The 23,570-nt window shown below is 44.4% G+C and overlaps 1 protein-coding gene and 1 long non-coding RNA gene across 5 annotated transcripts in view; one reads left to right on the top strand and one right to left on the bottom strand.

The window, feature by feature from the left end:
- Positions 1 to 23,570, bottom strand: part of LOC137528648 (uncharacterized) — a 211,431-nt gene that overhangs the window by 157,707 nt on the left and 30,154 nt on the right. The window lies entirely within an intron of this gene.
- On the top strand, positions 1,061 to 22,232 carry LOC137528040 (transmembrane protein 182-like). The gene is made up of 5 exons (XM_068249267.1): positions 1,061 to 1,251; positions 14,820 to 14,931; positions 17,294 to 17,392; positions 20,069 to 20,206; positions 21,667 to 22,232. The coding sequence occupies exons 1-5, from the start codon at positions 1,108 to 1,110 to the stop codon at positions 21,894 to 21,896; spliced, it is 723 nt and encodes a 240-aa protein (XP_068105368.1). The 5' UTR covers positions 1,061 to 1,107; the 3' UTR covers positions 21,897 to 22,232.

The raw sequence follows: 23,570 nt of genomic DNA, 5'->3' as shown, positions 1-23,570 counted from the left end.
GCTGTTTTTGAGGTGTCTTTTTTTTCCAATTCCAGGCGCTTGGGTGGGCGATTTGTTTTTGTGCTTAGCGGTTTTCTAAGCGTTTTTCTGAGCGGTTTTGTAATTGACTCCATGACGCCTGTCAGGAAGTGAACTCTTTGACCCGGAAAAGAATAATTACAATGTATTTATTCTTAAAAACGCAAACGCAATCGCTGCACAAAGCTATTTTGTGAGCATTTTTCCTATACCTTCCATTATAAAATCACCTAAAAAATGATGAATGCACAGCGCATGAACCACGCTGATATGAACCTTCTCATAGAGATTAATTGCACAAGTGTTTTGAGGGCGATTTAAAAAATCGTCTGTGCTTGAAAAATTGCCAAAAACACCCCTAGTATGAACGAGCCCTGAAACCGGCCTAAAAGTATTAGAGGCAGAGGCTCAGCAAGACTGCCAGTCAACTGGTATTGTTTAACGGACAACTGAAGCTAGAAGGATACGGAGGCTGCCATTTTTATTTCCTTTTAAGCAATACCAGTTGCCTGGCTATCCTGCTGATCCTCTGCCTCTAATACTATTAGCCATAGCCCCTGAACAAGCATGCAGCAGATCAGGTGTTTGTGACATTATTGCCAGAACTGACAAGATTAGCTGCATCTGGTGTGATTCAGACACTACTGCAGCCAAATAGATCAGCAGGGCTGCCAGGCAGCTGGAACGGTTTAAAAGGGAATAAATACGGCAGCCTCCATATTCTTCTCACTTCAGTTGTCCTTTAATGCATAAAAGACCTGAGGACACAAAAGCAGAGTTTCCTCCGGGGGTGGTTATAAGATCTCAGTGCGCTCAGGAGAATGCCAGCGTCCTCCCAGCAATCATAAATACCCAGCCACTGTTTACTGGCATTCCTGGCATAAGCCGGGCCACAGACCTCGCCACAACTGTCGTGCGGAGCTCAGTCATCTGCTCAGAATAGTCTGTACACGGCGGCTCCCAGAAACCCACACCAGTCATTAAAAGAGGCCAGGCCTAAAATAGCCGTCCTGTCCTGTGCGCCCCCCGCCCTGCCCCGCGGCCCCCTCTGCATCTGTCCCTCTCCGCTCTCAGTCCCTGAACGCCAGCATGAAAGTCGGGGTGGCTGCATTGTTTGCGGGGTTAATCGGAGGAGTCGGGGTTCTCCTGTTTGTCGTTGCGTTCGGGACGGACTACTGGCTGCTGGCGACTGAGGACTGCGTGGTGACGGATGCCGGCGTCGGGACCAGAGAGGTAAAACTGCACAAACAGCTCTCACTAAGGGCTCGATCACACTAGAGGCATTTTTCCGCTTTTTTTAAGCGATGGCGATTTTTCAAAATCGCCCTGAAAGCACTTACACCATTATTCTCTACGAGACAGTTCATATCTGATCGGTTCATTTCCGATCCGCTCACATAAGCGGTGCATGGGCGATTTTGCCTCAATGGAAGGTATAGGAAAACCGCAAACGCTCACAAAATCACTTTGTGCAGCGATTGCGTTCGCAATTTTAAGAATAAATACATTGTATTTATTCTTTTCTGGATCAAAGAGTTCACTTCCTCTCTCGCTCTGCAAAACCACTTAGAAAAGCGGTTCACAAAAAAAAAAACCAGCGCGCAGGTAATTGCCGGGAATCAGAAAGAAAAATTGCGACAAAAACCGCCAAATGCGGATGGAGATATGAGCAGAACGCAATGTGAACAAGTCCTAAAGGTGGCCACACATCAGTTAGTAAAATTATCTACTTTTATTGCAACTCGATAAGGAAAATCGGTTATACAGAAAAACTGAAAGCTTTTTTTTCATTTGTTCGAGAAATCTGATCAAATGTTCTGTTTTTATTCGCTAAAAGAAGATCAGGAGGGTTGGATTTTGCTGATTAAAGGGGAACTGAAGAGAGAGGTATGTGGAGGCTGCCATGTTTATTTCCTTTTAAGCAATACCAGTTGCCTGGCAGCCTTGCTGATCCTCTGCCTCTAATACTATTAGCCATAGCCCCTGAACAAGCATGCAGCAGATCAGGTGTTTCTGACATTATTGTCAGATCTGACAAGACCAGCTGCAGGCTTGTTTCTGGTGTTATTCAGATACTACTGCAGAGAAATAGACCAGCAGGGCTGCCAGGCAACTGGTATTGATTAAAAGGAAATAAATATGGCAGCTTCCGTATACCTCTTACTTCAGTTCCCCTTTAATTTATTAGAAAGTTAAATGGTGTAGGGTAGATTGACAATTTCTTGATGTACAGACCCAAGAAGTTTTCAATCATTTTTTCTTTTTTTTCATAATTGTGGAAAAAAATTGAACATATATGTGTGTGGTACATTGGTCAGATTTTTTAAATGTTTTTGACCACTAACTATGCAATTTCTAGCGAAAAATCATTCAAGCGATCAGATAATTCTGATTGGAAGAAAAAGTGTTCACTACACCATCAAGGAACCAATCTTTGCTTCCTATCTATCACAACCAACAATAAAATCCAAATTTTGGTTTGACAAAAAATTAAATCGGACGACTATTTTTATAATCGTTCGTGATCGATTGTGCCCATCAACGGGGGTTATTTACAACCAATCCAATCAGAATTTCTGATCGCTAGAAATTGGACCGTTAGTGGCCACCTTTACAATATGAGAAAAACTGATTGCAATTCTCGAAAAATATATTTTAAAAATTGTATGGTGTGTGGGTACCTTTAGGGTTCGTTCACACCGGGGCAATTTTCAGCAGCATTATATGCTTTGCTGTTAAGCTTGGGGGTGTAATCTCCACAGTCAGCATACAACACATAAGCTGACGTGAAGGAGGTACACACACTAGCACAAGGGATCAGGATATCCCCAGTTTAGTGGAGGAGAGGACTGACTCCAATAGGAGATTGTGGTGCACAGAGCCGGTGCAGATCCGAACAGCCACAAACAACACTTTCGTAATAACGTCTCAGCGCAAAGTAGCGCTGAGCGCATAAACCAGGACTGAGGAGATCAGGACAGGTAGACAGAATGAACGCTTGCTAGCTAGCCGCTACTTAGTGACAGCAAGCGTCCAAAACCAGACAGACTGGAATGAGGCAGCCAATGCGTTTGCAGCGATGGCGTGCCTCACAAAGACAGGACAAGATAGTCAGGAAATAGCAGGATCAAGATAGATGAACGTAACACAGACAAATATACAATAAGTATGTTTTCCTAGCGTATTACAATTACAGCGATCAATGAAACTATTTGTAACGTCTGACTAACATATGTATATATCGGCAATGAACCGATATATGACATAAGCAGGAACACTGACTAGCACTGGAGCAATACAGGGAACAGGGCTCAGAAGGATTCGCTATCTCTTCGCAGAGATGAACGCAATCCACAAACGGTAACAGGACAGGATTCAGAAGGATTCGTTATCTCCTCGCAGAGATGAACGCAATCCACAAACAGGACCAGGAGCAGGATACTAGCTCAGCACGGGTGCTCACGATACGCGCAAACTACCAAAACGTGCTGGAACGCTGACTAACTGAACACAGGAAATAAACAGTTCGTGTACGTATATATTAGCGACACTGATGTATCAACGTAACACGAATACAAGGAAAATAACAAAATGCGCAAGTATGCGTATATATTGGCGATGAACCAATATATGACACAAGACAAGCAGAGTAACAACTTCTAGAACAAGAGCAGAACTAGGAGGACTCGCTGACCCCTTCGCAGGAGTCAGCGCAGTCCACACGGACTAGGAACGAGGTGGGGCACGAGTAGAGTAACAGACAGAATCTGAGACTATGGTAGCCCATCAAGCATTGCAGGAAGCAGTTCTTTATACTGAGGTCATCCAATGGGAGCAGACCCGCAGATTCCCACACAAGTGAATGGTAATTAATCACAGGCTGATAGCAGGAAAAGGCAGACAATGATATGCAGCCTGCAGGAAAGGGACTGCCCCTCCACTGCAGCAGACCATGTTTGTTTACACAAAAGCATATCAAACTGTCATCAACTTCAGAGCGACTGCAGATGGAATCAGCAACTAGTTTAAGTGCAAACCAAACTATGCAAGAAAATGCATGTAATGACATCAGAACTGCTTGGGTTGCAATACCACTGCAGCCAGCAGTAAACGTTGCAGACATGATCATAACATTTGCTTTCCGCCGGCGATCAGAATAGCGTTGTGTACAATGTATCTCTATAGGATCGTTCATACTGAAGTGCTTGAGATCTGCCAAAATTGCAAACGAATTGCATGTAGCATTTTTGGAGCGATCGCTTTGCGATTTTCATTCACCGAATGCGAGTTGCAAAGCGCAATCGGCATACAATCGCCGCAAATTGCAATGCAAAATCACGATCGCAATCATGTTTTACAATCTCAAGTGTGAGTGGGCCCTAAGGGCAATTTCCCACTAGCAGCGTTTTGCGAGCCAATCAAAATCAGATCACGAAAAGGCTAAGTACTTTTAAACCAATGGAAATGTTTACATCAGTGTGCTGCATTTGCAATTTTCCCCAATTGCCGTTGTCGTATTTGCTGCATTTTCCCTGAGAGTTGCTTCCTATAGAAAAATCATATAGCAATCTTACCGCTATGCGATTTTTCACTTCTTTGGCGATTCAAAATATTTTCCCACACGTTTTTTTCCCCTATTGGAAATCGCAAACACATCCTTATCATGCTGTACATCCGACAGATCACAGTACAATCGCAGCAGTGGAAAATTGAAGAAACTCAATCAAATTGCAGAGAAATCGTGATTGCGATTGCATTTCTTAGTGGAAAACAGCACTGAACATATGAGCATAATAACCTACAACGACGTGAGTTCCGGCATTCTGCTCTGCCCCACCTGTCCCAAGTTTCAGGGTTATTTATCTCAAGTCTGTCATTGACACCTGTTGTTATTGCAAGCAAAATTTAACTTTTGCTAAAAATATTGCTGAGTGCTGCAAATATGTTTTATATGGATTAAAGGGTCAGCCCCTCTGAGGACAGTCAGTGACATGACTATGTACTCTAATGTGCTGCACAAGATGTCTGTGCTGCTTAAATGCATAATAATTATACGGTAGGACATTAAATTGTTACTATGTCAGTGCTATATAAATACATAATAATAATATGGTAGGACATTAGACTATGGTAGGATTAGACTGTAAGCTCTCTGAGGACAATCAGTGACATGACTATGGACTCTGTAATGTGCTGCAGGAGATGTCAGTGCTATATAAATTCATAATAATATGTTAGAACATTAGACTATGACTATGGTAGGATTAGATGGTGAGCTCATCTGAGGACAGTCAGTGACATGACTATGTACTCTGTAATGTGCTGCAGGAGATGTCAGTGCTATATAAATACATAATAAGAATATGGTAGGACATTAGACTATGACTATGGTATGAGTAGATTGTTAGCTCCTCTGAGGCCAGTCAGTGACATGACCATGTACTCTGTAAAGTGCTGCAGAAGATGTCATTGCTATATAAATACATGATAATAATATGGTAGGACATTAGACTATGACTATGGTAGGGAATAGATTGTGAGCTCCTCTGAGGACAGTCAGTGACACGACTCTGTAAAGTGCTGCAGAAGATGTCAGTGCTATATAAATGCATAATAATAATATGGTAGGACATTAGACTATGACTATGGTAGGGATTAGATTGTGAGCTCCTCTGAGGACAGTCAGTGACATGACTATGTACTCTGTAATGTGCTGCAGAAGATGTCAGTGCTATATAAATACATAATAATGATATGGTAGGACATTAGACTATGACAGGATTAGATTGTGAGCCCCTCTGAGGACAGCCAGTGACATGACTATGTACTCTGTAATGTGCTGCAGAAGATGTCAGTGCTATATAAATACATAATAATAATATGGTAGGACATTAGACTATGACTATGGTAGGATTAGAGTGTGAGCTCCTCTGAGGACAGTCAGTGACATGACTATGTACTCTGTAATGTGCTGCAGGAGATGTCAGTGCTATATAAATACATAATAATAATATGGCAGGACATTAGACTATGACTATGATAGGATTAGATTGTGAGCTCCTCTGAGGGCAGCCAGTGACATGACTATGTACTCTGTACAGTGCTGCAGAAGATGTCAGTGCTATATAAATACATAATAATAATATGGTAGGACATCAGACTATGACTATGGTAGGATTAGATTGTGAGCTCCTCTGAGGACAGTCAGTGACATGACTATGTACTGTGTAAAGTGCTGCAGAAGATGTCAGTGCTATATAAATACATAATAATAATATGGTAGGACATCATGCTATGACTATGGTAGGATTAGATTGTCAGCCCCTCTGAGGACAGTCAGTGACATGACTATGTACTCTGTACAGTGCTGCAGAAGGTGTCAGTGCTATATAAATACATAATAATAATATGGTAGGACATTAGACTATGACTATGGTAGGATTAGATTGTGAGCTCCTCTGAGGACAGTCAGTGACATGACTATGTACTCTGTAATGTGCTGCAGAAGATGTCAGTGCTATATAAATACATAATAATAATATGGTAGGACATTAGACTATGACTATGGTAGGATTAGACTGTGAGCTCCTGTGAGGACAGTCAGTGACATGACTATGTACTCTGTAATGTGCTGCAGAAGATGTCAGTGCTATGTAAATACATAGGACATTAGACTATGGCTATGGTAGGGATTATATTTTCCAGACGAGGGTTTTGCTCCTCATCTGCTACCAAAAAGGCAATATATCTGCACCAATCTTTTATATTTTAGAACAGTAAAAAGAAAGTTATATTTCACTTTACAGTCTTACGCCACATGAAAGTTCCGCTAAACATCAACCAAAATATAATACTGTAAATGAAAGATGAATTGGTTTCACAGTCACTTTATTAACACTGCGAGGAAGGTGAGAAGCGTATTTAGCGGAGGTGTTCGCGAGTGGCGTCTCCGAGCGGAGTGATCACACCTGGAGCGTTGCAGAGGCAGGAGAGAGAATATCTGCAGGTTTAACAACAACAACCAGGGCTGGCAAAGTAAAGTTATAGTTGGTAATGTTTCTGAACTTCATATTTTTATCACTGATTCATACAGCGCAATCCAGGGCCGGATTTACCATGAGGCACTGTAGGCACGCGCCTACAGGCGACTGATGATGAAAGGCGTCTCACTCTCCTCCCCGAACACCTCCCTCCCTCCCTATTCCAAGTGGAACATGAATGAGAGGTTACTCACCCAGGTCTCAGCATTGCACTGATGACAACTCCTGTTAGTCAGGGGGGGGGGGGGGGGGATCTGGCAACCTAATACTAGGGTATGTCTACCTATTTAACACTTGATGGTACCTCTTGCTACTTATTATTAGGTAGCCAGGAGTACGCTCAGCATTAAGGGACACCTGTGGCTACCTACACCGTCACCAGGCAAGGAAAGTTAGGAAGAAGTGGCAGCTGGGACAGCCAGCACACATTCGGTGCAGTGAGGCGGGGGTTTCTAGGTTCATGGAGAGCGACGTGTAGGGTGGTAGAACATCTGTGCCTATAGCCTCCAGTGAGATAAATCCGGGCCTGGCACCATCATCTTCTGTAGCGTGGTACAAAGTATATAAAATAATTTGGTGTGTAAAGCAGTGTTGCCAACTCATCCCTTTAAATACTGACACATCTAAGTTATACAGGTTCTGGGGCTTCTCACACATAATCAGTGCCTAAACTGCCTCTAACTAGCCACAAGACATGTATAATTCATAAGTGTCCGTATATAAAGAGTTGCCAACTCTTCCCTTTAAAGTGGAACTGAAGTAAGAGGTATATGGAGGCTGCCATGTCTATTTCCTTTTAAGCAATACCAGTTGCCTGGCAGCCCTGCTGATCCTCTGCCTCTAATACTATTAGCCACAGCCCCTGAACAAGCATGCAGCAGATCAGGTGTTTCAGACTTTAAAGCTGCATGCTTGTTTCTGGTGTTATTCAGATACTACTGCAGAGAAATAGACCAGCATGGCTGCCAGGCAACTGGTATTGATTAAAAGGAAATAAACATGGCAGCCTCCGTATACCTCTTACTTCAGTTCCACTTTAAAGGGAAGAGTTGGCAACACTGGTGTAAAGACGAAGGTTGAGATACATAGCTTATTTTGAAAATATTAATAAATGGCACACAACCTGTTTCAAAATCAGGGCTGTGGAGTCGGAGTTGGAGTCGGGGCAATTTTGGGCACCCAGAGTCGGAGTCGTGGTTTCAGAAACTGAAGAGTCGGAGTCGGGAGTCGGAGTCGCATGATTTTTGTACAAAATCCATAGCCCTGTTAAGTATTAGACTAAGGAGTCGGAGTCAAGGAGTCTGAGTCTGAGCAATTTTGGGTACCCGGAGTCGGAGTTGTGGTTTCAGAAACTGAGGAGTCGGAGTCGTAAGATTTTTGTACCGACTCCACAGCCCTGTTCAAAATGCCCTGCTTTCACTGATGGCTAACACAGTACAATGCTCTGCTGCTACTAAAATGAGTTAGCTGCAGCACAGAGAATGCTGCTGTCATTCAGTAGGAAAAAAAAACAAACAAACCATAAATTTTACAGGTCTCAGCCATGTCTTTAACAGCACTGACCAGTAATAAACTATCTGACGGCAGTGAGGAGAGGAAACAGCAGAGCTGATAATTCCTGTCCATGAATGTGAATGTGTGCATGGAAAAACTCACTGAACTCAAAGAGTTGTGCTACTGTAAGAGTCCTGGCACTTCCTACAGCAGCTTAAACATCCCCACTCATCATATAGAGGATGGGATTATCAGGTGACAGCAGATGCTGACTGTCATTACACACACCAGGATGTGAGAGAGATGCAAGGATCGCTGGAATTCAGGGAGAAGAGAGCAAAGCAGGAGAGATGATTTACTTTGACAAGTGACCTCTTATCTCCCCTGAGCCCTTCAACTTTTTATCGCCCAAGGCCATGACCTTTGTACCCTTTCCAGAAATCTGGCCATAGGTGGAGTACCATAAAAGTATGACTGTTACTACAGTCAATGGGGCAGATTGACAAAACTATAGTAATATTTACTGGTGCACACTGCGCACCTACCTTTTACTGGTGTTTCCACACACTACATAATGAGCTTTACACCAACAGCATGTAATAGGACAAAACAGAGGCACCAGTAAGATTAAATACACACATTTTTTTTTTTAAAATGGGAGGTAATGGTGGACTTATCTCCCCACTGAAGACTCGAATTGTCTGATTCAGGCAAAATTGTATTGTATACTCCACAAAACAGTGTGACGCGTTTCGCAGGGATTTCTCCCGCTTCTTCTTCAGGCTCTTAGGGCCCTTTTCCACTAGCAGTCGCTAGCGTTCACGCTGAACGCTAGCGATTGCTGAATCGCAATTCCGCCGATTTCTCGACGTTTGCGGCCGCGATTTTACTATGCTATGCACTGCATAGCAAAATCGCGGCAAATATCGCTCCGACGCGCGTTCGCGTTCCCGTCAAAAACGAATCGCGGTAGTGGAAATGACCTACCGCGATTCCTATGTTAAAAAGCAAACCATAGCGATTGTAAAATCGCTAGCGGTTTGCGACTTTACGATTCGGCCAGCGCAAACGCGCTGGTGGAAAAGGGCCCTTAGAGGTGCCTGTGTCTGATAAAAGCTCATTATCAGTTATTCCTGTTAATTGCCTGAAGAAGCGGGTGAAATACCTGCGAAATGTGTTGCATTGTTTTGTGAAGTATACAGTCAAATTTAGACAAACGAAAGAAAAGAATCCTGCTCCGCTTCAATCAGCTGATGGTATTAAAGAGAACCTGTAACAAAAAAGAAAACCCTCTGGGGCATACTTACCTCGGGAGGAGGAAGCTTCAGGGTCCCAATGAGGCTTCCACGACCTCTGAAGCTTGGAGAAATCCAGCGCTGGCTCCCTCGAAACCTCCCCCAACAAGCTTGACAAGTGGATCCGAGATTAAATTTTGACTCATTGCAGAATTATGTTCCTTTCATATAGATTATAGGGCATTCCTCAAGCCAAATACTAATTTTGTTTTGTTATAATACTCAAATTCCCTATAAACGAAACAAGCCTCGCCCACAGCTCCTTTTGTGCCTTGGCACTGTAGCAAGGGCTTATGGGAGCTGTCTGGGCAAGAGGAGGAGGCGGCTTCTAGCCATTGATTTCAGAGGCAGAGGGAGGAGGAGAGGGGACTGAATTTACACACTGGCAAGCTGATAGCATCTCCAGCCCTCAGCCTGTGACCATGTGACAAACAGAACATGGCTGCCCTCATTGTATCACAGCAATAAATAAGCATAAACTTTTGATGTTGTTTGCAGCTAGATTTGCTGTGTAAACTAGCTAAACTTTAGATAAGATATATAGACAAGTTACTTGTTATAGTTAGTTTTTCATCTGGGATCCGCTTTAAGTATTTAATGCTTTATATGCTGCTCCCAGAACTGGGTGGTGTCAGTGTCCTCACTACATAATCACCAGTGGTTCTCCAGCACAATCTTAGTAACATTTAGCCTCAATCAGACAATTTGAGTCTTCAATGTTGAGGTAAGTCCACCAGTACCTCCCATTTTTTAACTGTTTTTGGTATATTTTACTCTTCCCGGCACCTCTGTTTTGTCCCATTACCTATAAGTTTTCCCACCCTTGGTGGAGGGGTGTTACTGGAGCACCCAGAGGCTTCCCGTACTGACAGAAATACATACAGTAACTTTTTTCTTTTTTAAGTTACGGTACTTTAAGGATTTTAAGATTGTTGTGGGAGAGAGTTCCAGAGGAGAGGAGAAGTCCCGTGAGAAGTCCTGTAAATTAGAATGTGAGGAGGTGAAGCTGGTGGAGGACACAAGAAGGTGTTCTGTAGAATGTAGGCTGCGGTTGGGGAGGTATTTGGAAATTAGTGAGGAGTTATATGGAGGAGAATGGCTGTGAAGAGCTCTGCAGGTTAGAGGTGTGAACTGTATTCCTATCTGTATCATATAATAAAATATTCATCCCCTTGCCAAACTTCCTACACATTTAATAGCTGCAGCTTACCTCCACCTACAGGTCTGGTCCGCCCATGATGCCAAGTGAGGCAACTTCCTCAGGAGGCAGAAGTCTCGGGGAAGCACCAGGCAGAAACAGGAAGTGAAGAGAGTGCCTGGCTAACCTATACTGGGGGCAACTGTACCTGTCTAACCTATTCTGGGGGCAACTGTGCCTGGCCAACCTATACTGGGGCAACTGTAACTGGCTAACCTATACTGGGGGCAACTGTACCTGTCTAACCTATACTGGGGGCAACTGTACCTGGCTAACCTATACTGGGGGCAACTGTACCTGGCCAACCTATACTGGGGGCAACGGTGCCTGGCCAACCTATACTGGGGGCAACTGTACCTGGCCAACCTATACTGGGGGCAACTGTACCTGTCTAACCTATTCTGGGGGCAACTGTGCCTGGCCAACCTATACTGGGGCAAATGTACCTGGCTAACCTATACTGGGGGCAACTGTACCAGTCTAACCTATACTGGGGGCAACGGTGCCTGGCTAACCTATACTGGGGGCAACTGTACCTGGCTACCAATACTGGGGGCACCTATAACTGGCTACCTACCTATACTGAGGGTGTTTTTGGGGGGCTCAGCACAGCTATAATGTGCGGTGCAAATTGTCAGGTTCTGTGCAATCATTCCAAATGAAAGGGGGGGAGGGGGCGCATCCTCACAAGTTTGCCTCAGGCAGCGAAAAGTCTAAAGCCGGCCCTGTCCACCTGCTCAGTTTGGAATTTAGAAAAGTTCTCTCTATGGGGGGGAGGTCACAAAAAGCAACCTCCAAAAAACAAGCATACAAAAAACTGGCAGAGGTTTTAACGCTCTCAGTTAAAGTGAACCTCCAGACTAAAAATCTACTCAGCAGCACTGAAAAGGCCTGGTGTTTCTTTAACAGTTTCACAGCATCAGAACTTTGTTTCTCTTATACAATCCTCATTTTTAGCTGCACAGAAGAAAACTGCCCGGGCATTTTTCCCTGATGCTGTACAAAGCATGATGGGATTTCTGATGTTGTTGTTCTCATTCTGCTGTTTTGGTGCAATTTATTTTTTTTTACATTTTGAATTTGACATTTGAAGCCTAGCGCATACAGCTGGGAGGGGTTATCAGGACACAGGACAGTTGGAACTGTGTCTCTTGCTCCTTATCACCTCCTTTCAACCAAAAAGATGGCTGCCCCCATGACAAAGATGGCAGCCCCCATGAATCACAAACATTTGCCTGTTCTTTTAAAACCAGGTGGGTAAGAGATTATATTACCGATCTATTGTAATTAACATAACTAATGTAACTTAATGGCAGTATGTTTGTTTAGGCTGAAGTTCCCCTTTAACCTTAAAGTGAAATCGTAGTTTTGGCTGGAGCTGGATTGCACGATGTGCTTCATCTACACGTGATCATCATAGCACTGGATGGGACTTTGTGAATGGTGTTTTGTACACACAGGGGTCATCCTGGTACGTGGTATTTTTGGCAGAGATTTCAGCAGAGAGTTGAGGGACATAATAAGCTTCATCACAGAAGGTAAACAAAGAGGAAATCAATGCGGTGCCAGAGCAGGATCATTTACCAGGCAATCTAGGCAGGTGCCTTGGGCCTAGTGGGTGTCAAGGGGCCCATCAGCGACCTTTCTCTGACCTCTCTCCACTTCAGCTTACCAAAAAGATCACAAGAGGAGCCCCAAATCTACTACCTTGCCTGTGTCCCCATTAAATCCTTATCCATCTCTGCCCTGGGCCTTGTGATGTCAGACTAGTGATGTCACACGATGTCACTGAGCATGAGACGATTATTTTTGTCAGTTCAGCAGTGAAATTTTTGTCTTATTTGAATTGGGACAGAAATGTAGATGTTCTGCCAGTTTCACTGTGATTCAGGGCTGTGAGACCACCATAAAGGGCCACAAGGATGCCCACCTTACCGGGACCAGAAGCCAACGCTCTCTCAAATGAGATTTTTGAAAGTCTTGATTGTTGTCACCCACCCTGTGTTGCCCCCCTCCCCCCTTTCCTTTATATAATAACAATCTCTATACAGTAAAGAATACAGGGGGGAGGGTTGTAATTGTTGGCCTTGTCAGAGGCTCCATGATTTTAAGTTAAAGTGTAACCAAGATGAAAGCCATACATACCTGGCGCAGACCGCTCCCAGGGACGGGAGCGCAATGGGGGAGCACCTCTGGCTGGGCTGCGCATGCGCGATTAAGCACAACTCGGCGAGGCTTTGGGGCAGTATTGCGGGTGACAGGAGCTACCCGGGAAATGGCGAGGGACGAGCGCCCTCAAAGGGGCTTAAAGGAGTTATCAGGCAAATATGAATAGAACAAACACTACTTACCCGGGGCTTCCTCCAGCCCCAAGCTCCCAGTATGTCCCTTGCCGCAGCTCTGCATGCAGCCGTTCGCTGCAGCTCCGTCCCGGTCCCTGGGGATGACGTCAGGCAGACATCCAGGTCGGCCTGTACTGCGCCTGAGCGAGCGGCGCTGTCAATCACCGCCACGTGGATCAGAGCGGACTGTGCAGGTGGTAGATTTGTGCCTACGCAGTAAGCTCTGGTCCACGTGGCGGTGATTGACAGCGCCGCTTGCTCAGACGCAGTACAGGCACAGTACAGTTCCTCTTTATGTCACTGTCTGATCCGGCTGATTCTCCGCTCTCTCTGTATATAGTACATGCAGTCTGTTTTATGCCATGGAGTGTATAATTGCAAGGAGGCGGCAGGCCGCCGCCGCCGGTCACGCCGCTGACTCACGTGCGTGCAGGGCGGCAGGCAGGGGACGCGTCTCAGTGCGCGCTCCGCCTATGTAAACTGTAGCCACGTGTTTCCCTTCGTGTCAGCTGACACGCCAAGCTCCAACTGGTCAGGCCTGGTATTTGAACCTAGGGAGCGCTCCAGTTTGTGCCTGTGATAGCCTACGCTGGGCTTGTTGCCGAGATTGCGCTCACACCAAGTGCTTGTCTTGTCTCTTGACCAAGCTTCTTCTAGATTGGTTACCTGTTAAGGCTCATACACACATCAGACCATAGTCTTTGGAAAATGAAAGATCACAGACCAATTTTACCCCCTTCCATGTAGTATGAGAGCCACACCTACACAGTCTATTCTATGGAGCTGAACTCCCCATCAGACAGAAATCTTACCCCCTTCCATGTAGTATGAGAGCCATACCCTACACAGTCTATTCTATGGAGCTGAACTCCCCATCAGACAGAAATCTTTGCAAGATGCTGCACACAAAGATGCTGCACACATTCAACAGATCAGTATCTGCAAAAGATCCGTTCCTGCAAAAGATCTGTTCCTGCAAAATGCATTCATAGTCTATGATATCTGCAGATCCTCATACACACCTTGTTTAACAGACATTCATCTGCAGATCAGATCCACCAGGATGGATTTTCAGATCTGCAGATGATTGTCTGATCTGCAGATGAATGTCAGTTAAACAAGGTGTGTATGATGATATATACTTCAGCCATTCCTTGCCACCTCGTTTTCGTCTGGATTGCCTCAGCCTATAGGCCTCAGGTGACTACTCAGTATACTGTGTATATTGCCCTTGCTGTGTTTGGTGATCGCTGTCTGCCAGTCTGTATGCTACATCTGCCTGTAGGGTATTGTAGTTTGTATTAGGCAGGAGCTTTCGCAGGTGTTAGGGCGGGGTTATATGTCAGTCATATGGGCATACAGCCTGACTCACAGCAGGTGACCAGACAAGCCTGACAATAATATTCTCCTCTGTGTTCCTCTCTGCTTGTAGAATGTCACGGACCCTGCGGTTCCCCCCCTGTACTTCCACCACGAGGGCTTCTTCTGGAGATGCTGGTTCAATGGAGAAGACTTCCAGGAGACCATCTGGAACTTCTGGTTCAGTAAGCACCCCAATTATATCAGCTCTTTTTTTGTATTTCTAAGAGGAAACTTATCCAAAACTTTTTTGTGTGTGTCATACTGGAGAGATGAGGTGTGGGCCAAAGCCTGTGGTGATCATTTTACTGCTGTCTGTGTTCCTGTTATGCAGGATTAGAGCATGCAATTTCCCAGCAGATAGTTGGGTCGAATCGACTATTTCCGACAGGTATGATCTGATTACCAATCGTTTTTTCTGATTGATGTTGTATAGAAGTGATTGCAAAATCGATCAGAAAAACGATCGGAAATCAGATCTGTACCAGGGATTACATGGCAGAAATCGAGGCCAGTTTTACACTGCCATCTAGTGTTAGCAGTGCGAAGGTCGCATTGCAGTGCCACACCAAAAACAGCCTTCGGGGATTTCTGTGTTTATAGGCGGTAATCCCCATCTGGCAGCAGGCCAATCAGGAAATGAGACTCTAGTACTCACTTCCTGTGGCCAAAAAGACAAATTGTCCGGAAATGTGTTATCAAAATACACTTCCGCGCATGCGTGATGCGAATACGTGCGGTGGCCACTTCTATCTGCATCACAGGTCAACATCTGCAAGGAGTTTGTATGTGCTCCCCGTGTGTGTGGGTTTACTCTGAGCACTCCAGTTTCCTCCCACATCCAGAAAACATACTGATAAGTTAATTGGCTTTCCCCTAAAAATTGTCCCTAAACTATGATACATACACTACAGGATACATACATAGACCTATGGCTATGGTGGGGATTGGATTGTGAGCTCCTCCATGGGACAGTTAGTGACAATACATTATACTCTGTACAGCGCTGCAGAAGATGTCGGCGCTATATAAATACTTAATAATAATAATAGTCGTACCATACATGCTTTTTTCGGTCCGCCGCACCAACGCGCAGTTTCCCTCGTGACGGTCGGCGGTGAAAAAACGTCCAATCCATTGCATCGCCTCGCACCGTCCCAGTATATAAGGCCCCAAAGACAAAGGTAAAAACAGGGTTACACAATGTCCCACCGTGAAAGGGGCCTGAGGGAATCTTTCAAGTCATGACACTCTAGTCTCTACTGATGATAATACTTTTATTGCAGTCAGGCTCCCTTTCTGAGAGACTCTTTCTCACTCCATTGTGCTGGTGAGGACTCTCTGTAGGACTTTTATGGCTGTCAGTGTGCCCACTGGAGATATTTCCTAACTTCCTGTTCCTGCTGACATGGCAGGAAGTGAAGGGCAACCACCTCGGGTGGGACAAAGATCACCTCCTTTAATGGTACTTGGAGGAGACTGATTCTCTTTGATTGGTTATGGTAACACATATGGAAGTGGCCATTAAAAATGGTTAATGATATGCTAAGAATTCTGAGTTGATGCAAATATTATGGTAACTTGCAAATTTATCATAACTAGCACTGCAATGCAAACCCTATGGGACGTTCACAGTGCGGCGTTAGCATCGCATTGTAACTTATAGCGTTTTTGTAACACACTGCTGCAGTGCGTTACCTCTAAACGCACACATTAGCAGGTACAGGGAAGCATACTTTACATTGCCTATATGCTTCTCTGTACCTACTGTATGCGACGGTAACGCAACATTAATGTGCGCTACCACCTTCTTTTGCATTGCGGTGTAATGCTGCGTTGCAACTTTAACATCGCACTACAACGCAATGTCCCACTGTGAATAAGCCCTCAAAAATTGTTGATTTTGGTGCCAAAAATTCTGCAAAAAAAAGTGAAAAAAATCACAAATGTGTTACAAATTTTTTTTTTATGGCATTTTTGCTCCAAAGTCTAATTTTACTGTATTTTTTGAGAAAATTAATGCAAAAAGAATATTGGAATTTTTACTCGGATCTAAAGTGAAACTTGCTTGAAGTGTACCCTCCTTAATGGGATTGGGTCTTAGTATTTTGGTGGGGCGAGGAGGGAGAGGACTGACGAATGATTAAAGCACAACTAAAGCTAGTGGGAGATGGTGGTTGCCATATTTATTTCCTTTTAAGCAATACCAGTTGCCTGGCTGTCCTGCTGATCCTCTGCCTCTAATACCTTTAGCCATAGACCCTGAACAAGCATGCAGCAGATCAGGTGTTTCTGACATTATTGTCAGATCTGACCAGATTAGCTGCATGCTTGTTTCTGGTGTGATTCAAACACTACTGCAACCAATAAGATCAGCAGGGCTGCCAGGCAACTGGTATTGTTTAAAAGGAAATAAATATGGCAGCCTCCACATCCCTCTCAGTTCAGTTGTCCTTTAAATATCTGCCTGTCTGTGACTGGTCACTTTGTGACTGCAGAAAACATAAAATCTCGGCTAATTTGATTTTTTAATACATTCTCTTCCAGCCAGCCAAGCGCACCCCAAACACTGCATAGAAGGATACCTGTTTCCCATGCCCCTCCCCACGGGGCCTGTGCCACACCCCTCCTATGACCCCACTGCAGGTAAGTGATGACTTTTATCTTCCACAGGGTCTTTAGTCTGAATCTCCTCTGAGAGGCTCATCCCACCAATAGATAAGTAGTGACCTCTGACATCTGTTGTCTTCTCTCTCCAGCTAACACCCTAACATGTGGCCTCCTGCCCTCGGCATAACAATAGACCCTGCAAGGGATGCAGCCACAGGGGGCCCCATGGGAGAAGTTTCTTTTCCCTGTCCTGAGAGACTGTCAACTAAGGGCACAGAAAGAGAGAAACATTTCTGCTCTCTCCACAATTGTTCTAATGAATGCATCTGCTCAGCCACTGATAAGGCTTCTTTCCCATCAGGACGTTGCGTTTTAGGGGACGTTATAGGTCGCATAACGTGCCCCTAACGCAACGCCTGGTGGTGCGCCTTTTTTGTGCTGTGCGATGCGGAGACTACGTGATCCGCATCACGTGGTCCCGCCAGCCAATTGCCGCACAGAGCGGGCGCTCCAGGAAGTAAACACTGCACGTCACAGTGCAGTGAATATTAATTAGCCATGTGGCTGGCCGCGGAGGAGGAAGGAAGACCTCCTCCTCCAACATCACTGAGCATGTGTAAACAGTCTAACGTATAACGCACAGCATGCAGCACTTTCTTTTAACTTGCTGATTTACAATGTAGCGCAACGTGGGCACTGTGAACAGCCCATTGATTTTTCATTGCAGTGCGGTGGGCTGCGTTACAGGCTGCTCTAACGTGCGCCTCTAACGTCCCACTGTGAAACCAGCCTTAGGAATCATACAAAGTTTTGTAGACAAAGATTTGTAGACAGTCCCTATTCAGTATTCAGCAGGGTCTTGTGTACAGCACTGCTCTACCCAGGGCTGTGGAGTCGGAGCAATTTAGGGTGCCTGGAGTCGGAGTCGGGAACAAATGCACCGACTCCGACGCCTAATGAATTTAAACTGTAATTAAAATAGAAAATATGATAAAATGTTCTATTTCTCAGATAATAGTCATCATAAATAATTTATATATACAGTAATAGCTGTGCTTAGTCCACACAAATGAAATAAACCAATCAAAATTAGTTACTTGTGCTGCTTCAATAAAGCAGTCCCCGTATTTTTAAAGTCAGATAGACATATCTGATTGTGACTGTATATATGATGTGTACACAGGAATCTCGTATATATACTAAATAACATCTATGCTGTAAGAATAAAGCCTGATGTGTAGCTGTGTCACTAATAGAGATGGTCAATGAGATGGAAATAATTCTGTATTGATGATGATTTATGCAAATGTACTCTTTGCTCATGAAATCAAATAATTTGATAAGTTGTTAAAATGTGGTTTGGTGACTACGAATTAAAGGGTACCTGAGACGGATGAAAAGAAAAGTTTTATACATACCTGGGGCTTCCTCCAGCCCCCTTCAGGCTAATCAGTCCCTCACTGTCCACCACCACCTGGATCTTCTGCTATGAGTCCAGGTAATTCAGCCAGTCAGAGCAGTCTGGCTACGTGCCGCTTCCACAGCCAGAAGCGTTCTGCACCTGCACAATAGTGCTGCACAGGTGTAGTATGCTCCTGGCGGCGGAGTGTGTGCATGCGCACTATGCCAGACTGGCTCAAGTACCTGGACTCATAGCAGAAGATCCAGGTGGCGGAGGAGGACAGCGAGGGACTGATTAACCTGAAGGGGGCTGGAGGAAGCCCCAGGTATGTATAAAACTTTAATTTCATCTGTCTCAGGTTTACATTGTTACACAGTAGTACTATACTCTACATATGCACTCTCCACAGAGCTGCAGGGAATCCCACTGAGAATGTTGTGCCCATTGAACACAGAGGTGTTGTCTATCACCCATAATCCTGGTTCAGATTGTGCATGAAGAATGTGTAATAGAGGAAGAATCTCCTTATTCCCCTGCAGAGTACCTGCACATCACTCTTACATGTACCCACAGTTACATTGCCTAGGGCCTGATAGATGTTCTTTGTTCCGGTCTGTACCTTTTACAAGTACTCTTACCAAGGACTAGTTTTAGTCTATGACTAAAGGGAATAAATATGGCACTTCAGTTGTCTTTTAAAATTCCTAAGCGTTGGCAGTTTAGAGACGAATTTCATGTTACATACTTTCGATCAACAAGATTGTAATATGCAAATTAGAGGAGTCGGAGTCGGTGGAATCCTAAACTGAGGAGTCGGTGGATTTTTGTTTCGACTCCACAGCCCTGGCTCTGCCCCAGCCTCTCTGCCCCCTCCCCAAGTGCTGTGTACTGTAGTGATGCTGGAAGAGTCTGCAGAGCCCGTTCTGTTCTATCAGAGGAGGACAGAGTGAGTGTAATAAGCTGAGGCTGGGAGCACACTCGTCTGTCGGTTTTCTGTATACGTTTTCTGCACACTACGTGTGTCTGTATGTGTGAAAACATGCACGTTTATCACAGAAGCTAATGTAATTGATACAGAAACTGCTCCCAGTGCTTCCCTGCTGTCTGTTTTATCTGCATGGGGAAAACACATTCAAATGTGTGCCAGCTGAATAACATTGGTTCTCAGTTTACCTGTGCAGAAAGCGAGGGGGGGCCAGTGATTTCTAGTTACGCCCCTGCCATCTGCAGTAATATACCCATATGTGGCCTCCTGCAGTAACGCCCTGTAGCGATATAACATACTAGAACATCTTTCTTTTTATTTTCAGTGTACCGAGGCTTCTGGACCGCCTTCATCATCATCGCCATGGCTTCAAGCCTTGTGGGCGGGCTCCTGTTGGTGTGCGCCGTGCCGTTCGCTGCCGCCCGGCTCTACAAAGTAGGAGGCGGATTTCTCATCACTGCTGGTGAGATGTGGCAATGAGAACCATTGCAAAAAACCCTTGTAAAGTTCTATCAATGCAGTGCTGGCTTGAAATGAAAACACAATGTATTGGTGCTATTGGTTCCAGTGGGGTAGATATACATACCTTGCCACACCACCGATTTGCGCGCTCCTGTGCGCGCTCCTGCTTCCGTTCTCGTCGGGGTTTGCTAGCAGTCAGATCATTGAATAGGAACACAGTTCCCATTCACCGATCTAAGTGCCGATGTCAATCACCAGCATCAATGAGATGCCCTGTGCTCATTGAGAAAATGAAAGTGAAAACGTACACGCATTACCTCCTGTAATGCGTCTATGAGCAATACAAAACACAATAGGGATAAGCTGAGGGGGACATCTAGTGGCTAAATAGAAAACTGCACCCTAATACAGTACATTACATGCAAATAATTTATTTTCCCATTAAAATGAACCCCTTACCCCCACACATTCTCCCATAGATACCCCCTCAAAGAAGATTTGTAATGAAAAAAAAAATACTTAAAAAAATACATAAATAGTTACCTTAGGGACTTAACTTTTTTATATGTATGTCATGAGGGTATATTACTGTTATTTTTGCACTTAAGGGCTTGTAATTAGAGCCGGATGCAAAACTGAAAGAAATACACCTTAATTTACAAATAAATTATTGTTACCATACACTGTACTAGGGAAATAATTTAAACGTAATAACCGGGACAAATGGGTAAATAAAATATGTGGCTGTTATCCACAGCAGCATGTTTCATTTTAAAACTACCGGTATAATGGCCGAAAACTGAAAATAATGTTTTTTTTCCCCATTTTCTTCCTATTATTCCTGTTAAAATGCATTTAAAATAAAATAATTCTTAGAAAAAGGTACCACCCAAATTAAAGGAATACTTAAGCCAAAAAAAAAAAATGATATTTACTCACCCAGGGCATCCCTCAGCCCCCTGAAGCTGGATGGTGCCCTCGCAGCCCCGCTTCTATATATATACGCTATAGCAGCATAGAAGGTGATATAGCGGCTGGGAACGCGGAGAATCAGCCATGTTCCCAGCCTGTCGGCGGCTGTCGCCGAACCCGGAGGTAGCCGCCGGAGGGGACAGGACGATCGGAGTGGTGCTGCGAGGGCACCATCCAGCTTCAGGGGGCTGAGGGATGCCCCGGGTGAGTAAATATAATTTTTTTTTTTTTGGCTTAAGTATTAAAGCCTAATTGGTGGCAAAAAAAAAAAAATATATAGCTCATTTCAATGTGATAAGTAGTGATAAAGTTATTGGCAAATGAAAGGGAGGAGCGTTGAAAGGTGAAAATTGCTCTAGTCCATAAGGGGGAAAAAGCCTCAGTGGTGAACTGGTTAAACTCTCCTGAGCAGTTCAGTCATGTACACCTCAATTGCTAGTTCTCTCCCCAATACTCCTCGATAGTGACGCGTTTCTCCTCTCCCCGCAGGGGTGCTGCTCGCCCTCCTCATCGGACTCTTTGCGCTATGGAAGGAGCTCGCCGCGGATCTGGAGAAGTATATCCTGCTAGAACGCAGTCAGCGCTGCCAGCCGGACTCTCACGTTAATGTCTATTACGGATGGTCGTTCATGTTCGCCGCGGCCGGGACCCCCCTGGTGCTGCTGTCCGGTGCACTCTTCCAGTGCATCAGCCGAAGCCTTGAGGCGCAAGAGAAATAAAATCCGCCGCGGCCGAAGATTCAGGATTTCAAACGAGGGCACAAAGCAATTCACAGTACGGGACGTTATTAGACGGATATTCATAAGTAACCAGCTGCGTCAGAGGAACTCAACACACAGTGGCGGACGTGGTGGTGGTGGGGGTGGGGGGCGCGGCGGCCTATCGGAGTCACATAAATAACGCCCGGGAGCCGCCAGCGCCGGGGTACGAATCTGTAACCTTCTGTGGTGTGTGATATATTCCTGGAGTTTTTCCATTATTCTTTATTCCAATAAAATGCCAAGAAATAAAACCACGGGGTGACCGTAGTGCCGCCATGTTGCTGGAAACACTAATTCTGCTCTGTGATTGGTGCTTGGGCTTTCGTATTGCAAATCGCCGCCGCTTGCGCAGTCAGGGCCGCTGCTAAAGCCAGGGGAAGTCTTTCTAATGGGTATCCGCTGCCGCGAGATTGCAATATTCACAGGTATGGGTAACGGCAATTGCCACAGAGCACACAGGATGAGAGGGGAGGGGGGAACAAGGTAGATTTCAGGGGAATTATACAGTCCTGAATACCATTGCAAAAATGTGACTATTAGTCCACAAAATGACCCAATCATCAGGGCTAGGAGCTGGAATGGACTGTTAATAGTCTTTAAGTCAATCCGAGGTGAGAGTAATATGGAGGCTGCCATATTTATTTCCTTTTAAGCAATACCAGTTGCCTGGCTGTCCCGCTGATCCTCTGCTTCTAATACTTTTAGCCATACACCCTGAACAAGCATGTTTCACTGGTCCTTTCTATTATCACTAGTTTTTCTTTATATTCACATTTGAAATTAAGAAATATATCAATTTAAGGCTGGTTTCACAGTGGGACGTTAACCACTTCCCAACTGAGGGGTTTTACCCCTTCAGCATCCGAGCAATTTTCTCCTTTCAGCGCTCCTTACATTCATTCGCCTATAACTTTATCATTACTTATCGCAATGAAATTAACTATATCTTGTTTTTTTCGCCACCAATTAGGCTTTCTTTAGGTGGGACATTATGCCAAGAATAATTTTATTCTAAATCTGTTTTAATGGGAAAATAGGAAAACATATGGGAAAAAAAACATTATTTTTCAGTTTTCGGCCATTATAGTTTTTAAATAATGCATGCTACTGTAATTAAAACCCATGAAATGTATTTGCCCTTTTGTCCCGGTTATAAAACCATTTAAATTATGTCCCTATCACAATGTTTGGCGCCAATATTTTATTTGGAAATAAAGGTGCATTTTTTTCAGTTTTGCGTCCATCCCTAATTACAAGCCCATAGTTTATAAAGTAACAGTGTTGTACCCTCCTGATATAAATATTTAAAAAGTTCAGTCCCTAAGGTAACTATTTATGTATTTTTTTTAATTGTACATTTTTTATTTTTTTTTTAATTACAAAAAAAAAAAAAATGGGGAGTGTGGGAGGTAATGAGTTAATTTTTTTTGTATAAGTAATGTATGTGTGTGTGAAAAATAGTTTAGGGTGTAGTTTACTATTTGGCCACAAGATGGCAACAGTTTAATGCGACCTCCAAGCTTCCTTCCGGAAGCTTGGAGGAAGTACAAAGAGGCTGGTATTTTTTTTTTTTTTTTACAATGATCGAGCTGCTTAGCGAAAGCAGCAGATCATTGCAGGGGCAGAGATCAA

Source organism: Hyperolius riggenbachi, chromosome 8, assembly GCF_040937935.1.
Source record: "Hyperolius riggenbachi isolate aHypRig1 chromosome 8, aHypRig1.pri, whole genome shotgun sequence".
Lineage (NCBI taxonomy): Eukaryota > Metazoa > Chordata > Amphibia > Anura > Hyperoliidae > Hyperolius > Hyperolius riggenbachi.
The sequence above is the reverse complement of the archived record's forward strand: the minus strand, read 5'-3'. Positions and strand labels throughout refer to the sequence as shown.

What these genes read in the sequence shown, in the direction of transcription:
- LOC137528040 (XM_068249267.1), top strand. Translation starts at nt 1,108, where the DNA reads ATGAAAGTCGGGGTGGCTGCATTGTTTGCGGGGTTAATCGGAGGAGTC. An exon ending in CATCTGGAACTTCTGGTTCA is followed by an intron (nt 14,932 to 17,293) that starts GTAAGCACCCCA and finishes ATTCTCTTCCAG; the next exon opens with CCAGCCAAGCGCACCCCAAA. An exon ending in CGGATTTCTCATCACTGCTG is followed by an intron (nt 20,207 to 21,666) that starts GTGAGATGTGGC and finishes CTCTCCCCGCAG; the next exon opens with GGGTGCTGCTCGCCCTCCTC.